The sequence below is a fragment of the Peromyscus eremicus genome, chromosome 7 (genome assembly GCF_949786415.1).
Source record: "Peromyscus eremicus chromosome 7, PerEre_H2_v1, whole genome shotgun sequence".
Taxonomy (NCBI): domain Eukaryota; kingdom Metazoa; phylum Chordata; class Mammalia; order Rodentia; family Cricetidae; genus Peromyscus; species Peromyscus eremicus.
In genome coordinates, this window is record NC_081422.1 from 30,853,424 (window position 1) to 30,867,872 (window position 14,449).

The window sequence follows — 14,449 nt, forward strand, 5'->3', positions numbered from 1 at the left end:
GAAGAGGGCACCAGATCTAATTGTGGGTGGTTGTGAGCCACCATGTGGTTGCTGGGAATTGAACTCAGGACCTCTGGAAAAGTAGTCAGTGCTCTTAACCTCTGAGCCATCTCTCCAGCCCGATTATGTACTTTTTAAAATTATTGTATTTGTGTGTGTGTGTGTGTGTGTGTGTGTGTGTGTGTGTATGCCTGAATGTGCTCAAGTGCATACGAACTCAGGAGGTGAACCTGGGAGAAGTCAGTTCTCCTCCTCCTATGTGGGACTCAGGTCATCAGTACAAGCTGAGCCAACAATCAAGTTCTTTATGTAGTTATATAAATAAGCCATGTTTGAACAGATCTGTACTCTGTAAAAATGGTGACCCAGTAACAGAATGTCCTATTTCCTCCCTTGGACTGGGAAAACCTTTGGGACAAGAGGTGTCTCAAATCAAAAAGTCAACATGAAGTTGGTGAGGAAGTAGTAAAGAGAAGGCCTGAAAATAGCTCTGACTGGATAAGGAAGAGGAAGAAGATAATACAGATGTGAAGGAAAGAGGATGTATGCACATAAACTGTTTATAAACAGTAACTCTATTTGTTTTGTTTTGTTGTTATTTTTTGAGACAGGTCTCTCTATGTAGCTCTGGCTGTACAGGAACTCGCTATGTAGACCAGGCTGGACTTGAATTCACAGAGATCCTCCTGCCTCTGCCTCCTGAGGGCTGGGACTAACGGCATGCACCACCATGCCCAGCTGTAACTCTATTTTAAATTGTGAAATGCCAAGATTCATAGGAGAGGCATTAAGGAAATGTAACTTTTGTAACCACATGCAGAGATAAACAGAAAAACTGAATCCTTTAAATTCTTCAGCAAAAAACAAAACAAAACCTAAAAGTCTCTTCTTTAATACAGTGAGTAGCAAAGCATCTTTATTTCCAGGCATTATAGAGTGTACCTTGCGTTAACCTGAAACCAAGAACATAGCTTTGTGTCACTAGCAATGACATCTGAGTTGCTTCCTTGCTTTGTTTCCTGCCACACAAGGCCAATTCTATACAAACAAACATTAATCTTGAACAGTGCAAGAAAGGGAAAGGCATATACAGGTTCTTCCACCCCTTCCCCCAAACCATAAAGGTCCTATACCTGGTACAGGTATGTAATTAAATTCACTTAAAGGTGTGAATTTAACGCCTGATGCCCATGTCTTAGGAAGGGGGCCTTATATGATTAACAAGTGATGCTCAATAGTTCAATGACATTAGAACCTGCAACTGCAGCTTATCAGAAAGGGTAATAATTCTTTTAGAGTGGAATTTCCCAACTTTTATAGGTGTTCTACTTGTGAATTTCTTGTTCAGATGGAACAGAGCCACTAACAGTTTCCCAAACTGCTACCAGGGAACTCTGTATCCAGACCACTTATCTTATTACAGACACACAGACAAGTCTTCTTTCCACCATTCTCTGCTTTCCTTCTTCATGTCAAAAACTGACAAATAAAAAGCTCAGAAACAGGCTGGGTGTGGAGGTGTAGTCTTTAATCCTAGCACTAGGGAAGCAGAGTCAAAATTCTGTGAATTCAAGGCTAGCCTGGTCTACAACGTGAGACCCTTAAAACAAATCGACAGACAAAAAAATCCAACCCAACTCAGAAACACTGCAGCCATACAAATATTTGTGAGCTTACTATATCAACAGGCTTGGGGATTAGAAAAAAAAAAAAAGTCCTCAAGTAACTCTCATCAACAATGGTACAACTTGAATGCATAAACTGTAATTCACATTCCAAGGACAGTACTGAGCAGAGGGAAAAAGACCACGGGATGGGACATGACCTCATTAATGATCACCTATAGCCTAAATGGTTTTCCAGCTACAAACCCTTTTCTTTTCGATCTGTCCTGAACTGCATTATCAGATTCCTATCTACAATTCCACTTACAAGGAACTTCTCAAGAAGTTTCAAAGACTCTCAACTATCTAACACATAAAGTTTAAACTCTTCAACTTTTAGTCTTCTGTAGGCTATCCACCTGTTCAACTGTTTCACACGTAATGTGGTCTCCCTCTGCTAATCCTTTTTGGAGGAAGAAGGACCCAAACCTAATTCAACTACTTATTCTCCAACTGAAACGCAAACCCTCTCTCGTCAGAGAAGAGTCACTAGTTCTCATGAAATCCTTTTAGCATCAGCTTCCCAATGAGCATCCCAAGGTTTTTTCAAAATTACCATTCCAAATAGCTGTTCATATTCCCAGCTGCTCTTTGGTGATAGGAAAGCTGTGGTTTGCAGTTCCGACATGGGAGTTCCTTGTAGGAAAGGGAGAGGGCTGGACAGTTTCAAGCTATGGAAGGAAAAACTAAAGGCAAAAGGGAAAAGGTTTGTGTTCTGTTCTTTCTGCCCTTTCTTTGGGAAGAGTAGAGAAGGGACAGTAGACCCCAAGAAACGAGCTCCTGAGGAAGGTCAGAAAAAAAAAAAAGCAAACAAACAACCGTGGTTCTCTCGAGGTAGGTCATATGGGGTAGGGGTCCTGGATGAAGGTAAAGAAAGAGCCGTCATCCTCGGGAGAAGGGACTGGTTACAAACAACGCCAAACAAAGGGGTTGGCAGTCGCCAAGTGAGAGGTTGGAATACGAGAGATCCGGGAATCTCCGGGAGGGCGAACGGCAAGGAAATAAAAGGGGACACGACACGTCCCTCTGAGGACCCGCCGAGGACCCGGTTGCTAAGAGGGACGAGACAGATGCCGCTGAAGGCTGAGGAGCCAGCGTCTCTCCGGCTTCTCTTCTAAAGGGCGCGGGGGCGGGGAGGTGTTTTTGAGTGGGGTCGCGTCCCCAAGCGAGACACGGTCCCCAGGGCAGTGCCCTCCGAGAACGGAGAGCTGGGCCACGCGGAAACCGTTGAGGCACCGGCATCTCCCAGCCCCAGCCTGGCTTCCCCACACACTCACCGCGTCTGCTCCAAACGCCACCGCTCCAGCTGCAGCTACCGGCCGGCGCAGCCGCACTGAGCGCGCACTGCCCACGTGACCTGCGGGCTGCCCGCCCACGTGACCAACAGAGCCCGCCCTTCACCTCCCCCCCCCCGCGCCCCCCGGTCGCTCCCCTTCGTGCCGTGCTGTCTGACCCCGCCCTCGGCAAGATGGCGGCGCCCAGGTTGGGTGCGCCTGGTCTCCGGCTCCTGAGTAGGAACTCGCGTCCCGGGAGACTGTTCATTCCCAGGTCCAAGCCGTTTTGTTCCAGTGCTACTACCTCTAGGCCCCTGAGTGCTCAGAGGTTGGCAGAGAAGCTCCGAGCCCAGAAACAAGAGCAAAAGACGAAGAAAATACCGGTGAGCCTGGAAAGACCACAACTCCCAAGAGGCAATGCTCTCACGGCTTTCCCAGGTGTGGGGTGCCGTGGGCAGGTTCTGTAACAGCAAGTAAGTCCGTGTTGAGGATATACAGTGTGTTAGTCCGAATACCACCGAGAGAAAAGGACAACGCTGGCACAGTGTCTTTGTGGGCACTTTTGCTACTGCCAGGCTCAGACCCAAACACCGCGTGGGTGTGTAGGTGAGATGGATACCGACGTATGGTCCCAAAGGAAGGCATGGGTCTAAATCTACAACACAGTCATTCCCCCGCACGAAACCTAAATCTCACTTAAGGCCATCCTCAGCGCTTCACTTCCCCGTTAAGCTTTTGCCGCCCTTCTCTCTCCTTAGGTCCCTACAAACCCCGTTCAGCGGAGGGTGCAGGAACTAGTGCGATTCACACAGCAGCTACAGCGAGTTCACCCCAATGTGCTTGCTAAGGAGCTGAGCCGAGGAATTCTCCACCAGGACAAGGACCTTGTGGTCATTAATAAACCCTATGGTCTCCCTGTCCACGGTAAGAACCACGTGGGCAAGGGAAAGGAACCTGCTGCTGCTTCCTTCTACAACTAGGGGCACCTCTGAAGCCTTACCTGCGAGGCCCTCTTGAATTCAATTAATTTAGTCTTTGTATAGTAGTAGCCCATGTATATGACTACTGCTAACACAAACCAGTGCCTAGTCCCCTCTTCCAAATATCTGACAGTGGGCTTTATGCAGCCTCCCACAGGGATTATTGCAGAGAAATACAAAAGCTGAATTCTGACTGTGGGTTGTGTGCAGCCTCCCACACAGATTGTTGCAGAGGAATACAAAAAGCTGTGTGCTGACAGTCCTAATGATTATTCTCCATCAAAGGGGGGTGGGGTGGGAGGAAGAGCTGGGTGCCAGGTCTAGGAGAGGCTGAGGCAGGAGGATCAGGTGTTCAGACCTGTCTCAGCAACCGCAAAACCTCATTTCAAACTGAGAGAGGTAGGGAAACAAGAACAAAAACACTGGGGAAGAGGAAGTTAATATATAAGAGGGGGGAGGGAGTGATATGTCTGGAACTTAATGGATGTCCTGATTCTGCTAATTGTAGTGATAAGGGATAGCTGAAGTGAATCAGAATTTGAAAGGAAAAGAAGAGAGAAAAAAGGAACGTATTTATCAAAGACTTGCAAGGGCAATGTACGAATTTTATTGGAGTAAATATCTTCTTTGGTGGGCAGTACAGAGAAATACAGTAGGCATTGTTAAATGCGTCTGTGATTTTTTTTTCCCCCTCTTGATTTCCTAGCAGGTTCTTGCCTTACTATTCTCTGATGAGGTTTTTGGTTGTTGGGGTTACTTTTTTTTTTTTTTTTTTTGTAGATATCTATATTTTTTAGATAACAAAGCAGAGTTGGAAAGATAGTGATCTCTCTAAGGTCAAATGGAGAGTACAAAGAGTAAATAAAGTCTAGGGCTGTCTGATCTCAGAGCCCCTCTTAACTTCTCTTCTGTAATGCCTCAGTAGAGCTTCTCCATCCCACAGAATCGGAAGAGAAAGCCACGGTGTTTCCCAGACTTTAGTTACTGTGAGTCCTTGGGATGCTTGTTAAAATACGAGTTCTGACTTAGTAATCTGGACTGGGGACCTGCAGTTCATTTTATAGCTAATGAGAGCTCTGGACCTATTAATATTAGTAATCCCTGCCATGTGGTCATAGCACAACTATAGGACACGGGGATAACTTACGCAGTAAGGAGTGTTCTCTCAAGAAGAGTTCTTCAGTGAAAACTCCAGCTTCTGGCTCTTCCCGTCATAGGTGGCCCTGGAGTCCAGCTCTGCATCACTGATGTCCTGCCCATCCTGGCAAAGATGCTTCGTGGCCACAAGGCAGAGCCTTTGCATCTGTGCCACCGTCTGGACAAAGAAACCACGGGTGTAATGGTGTTGGCCTGGGAGAAGGATATGGCACATCAAGTCCAGGAGTTGTTTAGAACCCGCCAGGTGGAAAAGAAGTACTGGTAGGAGGCCTGTTAGTAGAAGAAATGAAGACATCTCTTTTATCTGTCCATTGTGCTACAGGAACTATTAATAGAAGGCATTGTACTAGGACACATGAGGATATAAAGAGAATATGAAATAGCTTAAATACTTAGAATATTGAGTGATAAAATAATGGTTCGTGTGTGTGTGTGTGTGTGTGTGTGTGTGTGTGTGTGTGTGTGATTGTGTGTGTGCATGCTCACTTGTGTGTACATGTGGATAAAATAGTGATTCGTGTGTGTATCTCTGTGTGTGTGTGTGTGTGTGTGTGTGTGTATGTGTGTGATTGTGTGTACATGTGGAAGTCAGAGCAGGATGTCAGACTTCTTTATCACTCCTTATTTTATTTTATTGAGATAGGTGTTTCACTGAACCTAGAACTCACTGATTGGTTAGACTAGCTGAAAAGCTAGACTCCAGGCTCTGCCTGTCTCTGTCCCCTTGAGCACTGAGGTCACAGATGTGCACTGCTGTACTGGACTTAGCATGGCTGCTAGGATTCCGAGCTCATCATCATGCATGTGAAGCCAGCTGAGCCATCTCCTCAACTGCTGTTGTTTGTTTATTTGTTTGTTTGTTTGATTGGTTTTGAGACAGAGTTTTACTTCATAACTTTGACTGGCCTGGAACTTGCTACATAGACAGGGATACCTGCTTCTGCTTCCCAAATGCTGGGTAGAAAGGCCTGCAACCACTATACCCAGTGTTGTTGTTTTTTTAAAGGTTTATTTATTTATTATGTATACAGTGTCTGTCTGCATAAATGCCTGCATGACAGAAGAGGACATCATCTCATTATAGATGATTGTGAGCCACCTTGTGGTTGTTGGGAATTGAGCTCAGGACCTCTGCAAGAGCGCTTAGCCTCTAAGCCATCTCTCCAGCCCCTGTGTTGTTGTTTTTTAAACGTTTATTTATTTGTGTTTCTGTGTGTTTATGCATGCACATCTGTGGAGGTCAGAGGACAACTTGGAGTCAGTTCTCTCCTTCCATTATGTGGGTACTAGGGGTCAAACTGAGATTGTCAAGGTTAGCAGCAAGCATTTTTATCTGCTATGCCATCTCAATGGCCAATGATTTGTTTCTTGAGACAGGGTCTCATGTAGCCCAGGCTGACCTTGAACTTCTGATCTTTCTGCTGAAATCACAGGTGTACACCACCACACGCTATTCCTTAGCGCTGTTTTTAGAGTATATTCCTTTAAAAACAGAATTGCAGATTTGAATGGTATGCATGTTAAAAAATTTTTAGTATTTTTTTGAAATTTATTTTTATTTCATGTGTATATGGGGATTTTGGTCTGTGTACCACATGCATGCAGTGCCTGTGGAGGCCAGAAAAAAGCATTGGATCCCCTGGAACTGGAATTCCAGATAGTTGTTAGTCACCATGTGGGTGTGAGGAATTGAACCTACATCCTCTCCAAGCCCAGTCAGTGCTCTTAACCTCTGAGCTATCTCTCAAGCCTCACGTTTAAAAATTTAATAGGGCCGGGCGGTGGTGGCGCATGCCTTTAACCCCAGCACTCAGGAGGCAGAGGCAGGCGAATCTCTGTGGGTTCAAGGCCAGCCTGGTCTATAGAACGAGATCCAGGAGAGGCACTAAAACTACACAGAGAAACCCTGTCTTGGGAGAAAAGAAAAAAAAGAAAAAAAATTTGATAGTACCTAAACTGCTCTCCAAAATAGCTGTTCGTTTCCGCTCTCACCAGCAGTGCTGAGTACACTCCAAGCATTTTTAAAAAGCCACTCAGATAGGGATTTTGTGTTTATTTTCTATTTGAATTTCGCTTTCTGAGATCAGACAATTTCTCCTTAGATATTTTCCTATTGGGTTTTGATTTGACGTTTGATTTATAGATATTATTCTATGCATTGCACATGTAGTCCTTTTTGTTTTAGAAATTGTGCATTAACTTTGTGATCAAGGGAGCCCTTTAAAAACTAGATATGGGGCCAGGTGGTGGTGGCGCACACCTTTAACCCCAGCACTCAGGAGGCAGACCCAGGCAGATCTCTGTGAGTTCGAGGCCAGCCTGGGCTACAGAGCAAGATCCAGGACAGGCACCAAAACTACACAGAGAAACCCTGTCCCTAAAAAACAAAAAAACAAAAAAAAAAAAGAAAAGAAAAAAAAAAGATATAGGGAGCTGGGTGGCGGTGGCGGCACACACCTTTAATCCCAGCACTTGGGAGGCAGAAACAAGCAGATCTCTGTGAGTTCGAGGCCAGACTGGTCTGCAAAGTGAGTTCCAGGACACAGAGAAACCCTGTCTCAAAAAACCAAAAGAAAAGAAAACAAACAAAATCTACGTGGGATCTGGAGAGGTGGCTCAGGGGTTAGACCACTTGCTGCTTTCAGACATCTGAGTTTGGATCCCAGTACCCATACCTGGCAGCTCACAACCACTTGTAACTTAAGCTTCAGGGGATCCATCACCTGCCTCTGGCCTCTGTGGGCACCTGCGCTTGTTTGACAGACACAGACATACAGAAATAAAAATACTTTTTGTTTTTGAGAAGCTCTACGTCTATGACCCACCCACAGTGGTTCTCATTCGTGTCTGGTGGCTGTGGGTTTAGCATCTGTGTCTTTTAAAGTCTCTAACAGCTTAGTGGCAGAGCTAGGGCATTTAGTATGCATGAAGCCCTGAATTGGTTCTCATACTAAAGTATAACAAGTTCCGTAAATAACTGGAATATTAAGTCAAATTTAAGAGCTACTGGAATAGTTGGGGGCAGTCCCATATGATTTTCCTGATGTAGCGCCTAGCCTGAGAGCTAGATACTCCTCTTTACTTGTTTGTTTTGTTTTTCCGAGACAGGGTTTCTATGGAGCCAGGGCTGTTCTGGAGCTTTATAGACCAGGCTGGCCTCGAACTCACTAAGATCTGCCTGCCTCTGCCTCCCAAGTGCTGGGATTAAAGGTGTGCACCACTACCGCTCAACGAGCTAGATATTTCTAAACTGAAATCTTCTAAGCTAAAGTCATGCGTATTGATTGTAGAATACTTTGGGAAAAAATTAAATGATCTTTCATGGATATGTACAATTAAAAGAAAATCAAGATAAAAGGATTTTGTATCTCATTTCTCTTTTGATTACAAATAGTTGTGGGGGGGTTGCAAGGGCGGATGGGGGGCTGGGGAGATGGGTGGGATTGGGATGCATGATGTGAAAATCACAAAGAATCAAAGTTAGTAAAATAAATAAATAGTGGTGGGTTCTAATCTCATGCTGAGTGAACAAACATGTGACTGAGTGACAGAATGAATATAGTAAAAACTCACAGGACTGTCCCTACCTGTTTGCTAGTCAAAGAAGTCATGAAATCACAGGCATAATTCAGTGACCCATTCTAAAGCTCTTTTACATAGACAAGAAGCTGCAAAAATGGTAGTAAAGATGGTCCATGGTGAGGTCTTAAGCCCCCAACTCCCAGCAGCCCCTTCCTGATTTTTGTGGCTCAAGCAGCAGTCTGTATTGTCACCCCCAGGGCCATCACTGTGCGTGTCCCCTTGCCCTCGGCAGGAGTCGTGGACATCCCCATCGTGGAGAAGGAAGTGCAAGGCCAGCAGCAGCACCACAAGGTAGGTGAGCTGCCTCCCTGAGGCATGGGTTTCTGTCTTGTCTTGGGAATCATGTCTTGATTTCTCTGGCTTCAGATGACGCTGGCTCCGGGTTACCGTATGGACAATGGGAAAATGGTAAAGGTGCGGGCCAACCGGAATGCCCATGTTGCTGTGACTCAGTACCAGGTGCTCAGCAGCACTCCCTCTTCCGCCCTCGTGGAGCTGCAGCCTATCACTGGTGAGGATGCCCCATTCCACTGTGAGGTGACCGTCATGCTTTGTCCAGGGCCTCGTGCTGGATTCTCCCCTTATTCTGAGCCACTGGTATTGTGTGTAGGCTGTGGGTACAGCTGACTTGTGTGACCCTGTCTGTGCTTCTGGTACAGATCTGAAACGAGGGTCTCCATGGGGATGATTGTGGGGAGTAGAAGAATAGAAGAAATAATACACTATGTACCCTACACTGCCTAGAACTTGTGATCCTCCTGCCCCAGCCTCCCAAGTGTTAGAATTATAGTCAAGTGCCACTGTGTCGAGCTTCAGGAGAACACAGCTTAAATAGCTTTATTTAAAAACATACAAAGCATTTCTTAAAAAAAAAAATAGCATTTAATCCAGCAATTCTCTTCTTTAGTTAAAAAAAAAAAATCTAAAGTAGACATTGCATCCCTATGTTCATAGCAGTAACCCAGGATGGATGAATGGAGAAATAACATGGGAATGCTATTTTTAGCCTTAGAAGAATTATGAAATTCTGACATGGATGAACCTTGAAAACATTATGCTAAGTGAAGTAAACTAGATATAAAGGATATATTCTGTATGATTTGTCTCACGTGATATACTTAGAGTAGTTGATTCATAGAGAAAGTAGAATGATGCTTGCCAAAAACTAGTGGTGAAGGGAGCCAGAGGGGAGGAATGGGAAGCCATAGTTTCCGCCAGTGGGTTTTAGTTGGGGAGGATGGGAAGTTCGAGATGGATAATGTTGATGGTTGCAAAACAGTGTAGTGTAACTGATGCTACTGAGCTGTGCACTGTGAACTTCAGTGGCTCAAGTGAGAAGTATATACAGCAAGTTAAGAAATGTGAGCCGGGGACTTAGCTTAGTAGTAGAGCACTTGTCTGGCATACGCAAGGCCCTTAGTTCAATCCCCAGTACTGAAAAGAAAAAAAGAAAGAAATATACAAAATAATAGTTGACTACCATATAGTAAAATTATAAAAAGTTAGGGTACTTGTAGACATAAAGGCCATGATAATGGTTGTCCAGAATATGTATGTTTATTTCATAAGCTGGCCGGTCCTGCCTAGCTTAGAGTTTCCTCCATTATTCCTTACTGCATTTGGTGCTGCTAGTTTACTGTGCTTTGATTTATAGGATTTGAAGTAGATGTCAGCAGTAGCATCGTTTCTATTGCTTCTCATAAGTGTTTCTTTCCTTTTTCTCCTAAGGAATAAAACATCAGCTTCGAGTTCACCTGTCTTTTGGGTTGGATTGCCCAATCCTTGGTGATCACAAGTACTCAGACTGGAGTAGGTTGGCCCCTCAGGTAATACTGGTTGTATTCGTTTTCTGTTCCTGTGATAAAACACCATGACCAAGGCAACTTATATATAAAAGTAGCTACTGTTCTGTGGGAGCCCATTTTCAGATTTCCCAGTGGCTTTACCCAGCAGGTCTGCATAGAGAGGATGATAGGACCATGGGCCTGAGTGCAGGTGTCTGAGATGGTCTACACTTGGCTGTGCTGGGGGGGGAGGTCTTTTGCTCCACCCCTTGGCATTTCTATGAATACTCTAGGGCAAAGACAGTCGGAGCCCATTGGAAGAGGTTCTAGGCCCTCTTGAGGCTATCCTGTATTTTCTATCTATCTCCACACTCTAACTCCTTCTATCTAATATTTCCTACTACTCTCACTCAAGAACACTCTGGGGAAATGTGGGGGTGGTGGGTAGTACCCCCCAACTCCCCCACACTGTTCCAGAGGCATAAGAGCCCATGATGGTGGGGAAGCATGGCAGCAAGCAGCCAGCATGGTGGCAGGAAGTAAGTGCTCAGAGCTCATATCTCAGATGCAAGCAACGAAGCAGAAGAGCAAACTGGGAGTAAGGGAAAGCCTTAAGTTCCCAAAGCCTGCCCTCAGTGACACACTTCCTCTAGTACCAGCTAAACCTCCCCAAATAGCACCACCAACTATGGATCAACTGTTCAAATGCCCAACACTGTGGGGGGACACTTTCAAACCACCGTTGGTTTAACTCTGTGTACAGTTTAACAGATAAGAGAGAGAACCACCCCTCCCCCCTTTTTTTATGGTTTGGGAGATAATTATTGAGATAATAAACAAATGAATGGGCTTGCTCTTGCTGTGTCAGTGCTGAATCCCCTTGGTCTTTTTGAGACAGGGTCTCACTGTGTCACCTAGAAACTCTCTGTAGGTCATGCTGGTCTTGAACTCACAGAGATCTACCTGCTTGTACCTCCCAAGTGCTGTGATTAAAGGCGTGGGCCACCATGCCCAGCAAGCACTTCTTTCTTTCCTTTGTTTGTTCTGAAGCAACAGTGGAGTTTATTAATAAGTGGTTTTACTATAGATACAAACATGGGCATCGAGAGACAGGGAGAGAGATAACACACTGGGGAAGAGAACATCCCCTAGAGTAAGTGAAGGTTCAAAGAATAAATGTGACATTTAAGTGTCTTAACAATAGCAGTATATATGATTTGGGTTGCTTCTGAAATTACGTTGTTCAAAGCATTTAGAAGATTAAAAAAGATGTTTTGGTAAACTTACCTTTTATTCTTTTCTTTTGTTAAAACCCTGAAGTAGGTCATGACAAAGTATTGTCTCCAGACATGGCAACATGCTTCCAGCTTTTAGAGGCATCAAAGTAGTTGCTGTCTTCATGAAGCCACAGGATATGCTGTCAGAACCTTAGTGGTTCATTTGTTTACTTTCAGATATTGTTGGGAGGCTATGATAACAGCTGCCTTTCATGCTATCTAAAGAACCATGGGGGGTCTTTTTTATTAGTTGATATTAGCACCCATTCTCTTAAAGGGCCAGAAAATGGACCCATAAGAGTTTCTCTGGTATGATTGTATTTTTCTTACCGAGGTTCTAAGCCTTTCCTAGACATGCCCCTTAGGCAAGCTAGCCATTACTGGGTCTTGCAGAGGTTAGTGCAGGCGCCTTGTCTAGTTAAAGACAGGCAGTAGCTGGCTGTGCTCTTAAGGATTTGTCTTTGCTTTCTGTAGAAGCTTTCTGCTGGCACACTGAAGAAGCTGGGGCTGCAGCAGGCAAAGGCCCGCTATATCCCCCTTCACCTGCATGCTAGGCAGCTCGTCCTGCCTGCTCTGGGCTCCAGAACAGAGGAACTCCTCCTGGCCTGCAAGCTGCCTCGCTTCTTTGCATGTTCTCTGCACCGTCTGGGTTTAGAGATACCAAATCAGGATCAAAGCAGAGACAAGGAGGCCAAGCGTGTAGAAGCGCCAAGCGTGTAGACGCACAATGAAGACTGTTGGCCACTTTGGCCCCGGAGCTCTGCTGTAGTCCATGGATTGTGCTACCTTCTCATTTGGAACAAACTACAGAAGAGCCAGCTGGGATAAGGTGAAGAAACTTGGCCACTTCAGGACTTGAATGGAGAATGAAGTCGGATTTCCTACCAGTTTGGCTGTAATGTGGGAAAGCCTGCTGGAAGTCTCTCCTCGATAGGTCTCTTTGCCAAGATGGAAGAGAGCCTAGGACCAGACAGATTGGCCCAGTAAAGGAGAACCAAAGGATGGAGTCTGTGGCCAGGACCTGTCTTCATCCAACAGGAGGAAAAGCTTCTGAGCCTTCAGGAGTGCTCCCTTGGAAAGAATGTCTCGGATAAACGTGCATCATGGGACCCAGGGATTTTGTCAGCTAGAACATGGGTGCCATGCTGGGAACCTGTGAAAGGGTTGTTTAGGTGAGGTAATGGTGGGCAGCTAACCTAAGTGAGTAAAGCCAGGAGGGTGAAAGGCGGTGATTGGGACAAAGACCAAGCACACACACTGTCTAACGATTATTAGCTCCAGCTGATGGTTGCCCTGTGGGCAGATTTTCTGTTTTCTTGTAGAGAACCATGAAATCTAGATATTTCTGTGAAATCTCCCAACCTGTTGCCAACTAAATAAAAACATTCTAAAAAAAATTTTTTTTTGAGGTTACAACCCCCACTATCTTTCACATTTATGGCCTCTTTTTCTTTAATTGTTATTGCACGAGAGAGTGTGTGTGTGTGCGCATTCCTAAATACATAAATACAACCTGATAAGTCTATATAATGCTACTTGTATATATGTTTTCAGGGCTGACCATTTGGTATTGGATAACCAATTGGTGTGCTTTGTGGTGATATATTGTGTACCCTAGTAAATTTGCCTGAAGATCAGAAAACCGAACAAGCCACTAAGTTAAACATAGACACCAGGCACACACCTTTAATCCTAGCACTCAGGAGGCAGAGGTCTGTCTGGATCTCTGTGAGTTCAAAGCCACCCTAGACTACATGAGATTGACTCAGTCTAGGAGAGAAACAGAGCCAGGCTGTGGTGGCACACAACTTAATCACAATTATTGGGAGTCACATGCCTTTAATCCCAGCACTAGGAAAGTTGAGACAGAAAATGATATGGGTGGGCAGAGAAAGGTATGTAAGGCATGAGGAGACAGGAACTAAAGTCTTTTAGCTGAGGAGTCCTAGAGGTAAGAAGTGGCTTGTTCCTTTGTCTCTCTGATCTTTCAGCATTTACACCAATATCTGGTACAAGGTTTTTTTATTAAAAGACCATTTTAAGATTCGAGTTACAATGTTCTTGCCACTATTTCTCCCAATCTCAGCATTTCTTAGTTGCTTATAGTTCTTTGTGTAAGGTTAAAGCCTTGTGAGCTTTCTCTGTTCCATATTAGCACATCCACTGGTATCATCCTTGTTCAGGTCATGCTAGGGCAACCATGGTGCTAAGACTTCACGGACATTAGCATGTCCACTGGTGTCATCCTTGTTTAGGGCAACCATGGTGCTAAGACTTCACGGACATTAGCATGTCCACTGGTATCATCCTTGTTCAGGTCATGCTAGGGCAACCATGGTGCTAAGACTTCACGGACCTTAGCCTGTTCATTGGTGTCATCCTTGTTCAGGTCATGCTAGGGCAACCATGGTGGTAAGACTTCATGGATGTAGTTTCTGTCATTTCTAAGAGACATGAACTCATAGCACACTCCCGACCCTCTTGTCTTTGCAGTCTTTCCTCCCCGTGTTCCACAGTAATCCCTGAACCTTAGGAGTAGGAGCTGTGTTGTAGATGTATCCACTGGGACTCGCTCCACAACTCTACTTCTGATTGGTTGTGGTTTTCTGTAATGATTTTCATCTGTTGGAAAGAGAAGTTTCCTTGATGAGGGGTAAGAATACTTATCTCTGGGTATAAGGACAAATATTTCGAGTGTAGTTAGGGATTATGCTGGTTTAGTAAAGTGGC

General features: G+C 44.9%; 2 protein-coding genes across 6 annotated transcripts in view; one reads left to right on the forward strand and one right to left on the reverse strand.

Moving 5' to 3' along the window:
- Positions 1-3,054, reverse strand: part of Fam118b (family with sequence similarity 118 member B) — a 51,393-nt gene extending 48,339 nt beyond the window's left edge. For 4 of the 5 annotated variants that reach the window (XM_059267602.1, XM_059267601.1, XM_059267600.1 and 1 more), the window contains exon 1: positions 2,942-3,054. The gene's annotated coding sequence lies outside the window, so the exon portion shown is untranslated. Of the gene's footprint in view, positions 1-2,220; positions 2,921-2,941 lie in introns of those variants that run through there. The other variant, XM_059267598.1, reaches the window with a different exon arrangement.
- A 38-nt stretch (positions 3,055-3,092) lies between these two features.
- Positions 3,093-13,691, forward strand: Rpusd4 (RNA pseudouridine synthase D4). The gene is made up of 7 exons (XM_059267604.1): positions 3,093-3,321; positions 3,697-3,862; positions 5,136-5,337; positions 8,856-8,949; positions 9,025-9,169; positions 10,387-10,484; positions 12,194-13,691. The coding sequence occupies exons 1-7, from the start codon at positions 3,133-3,135 to the stop codon at positions 12,437-12,439; spliced, it is 1,140 nt and encodes a 379-aa protein (XP_059123587.1). The 5' UTR covers positions 3,093-3,132; the 3' UTR covers positions 12,440-13,691.
- The last annotated feature ends 758 nt before the right edge of the window (positions 13,692-14,449 follow it).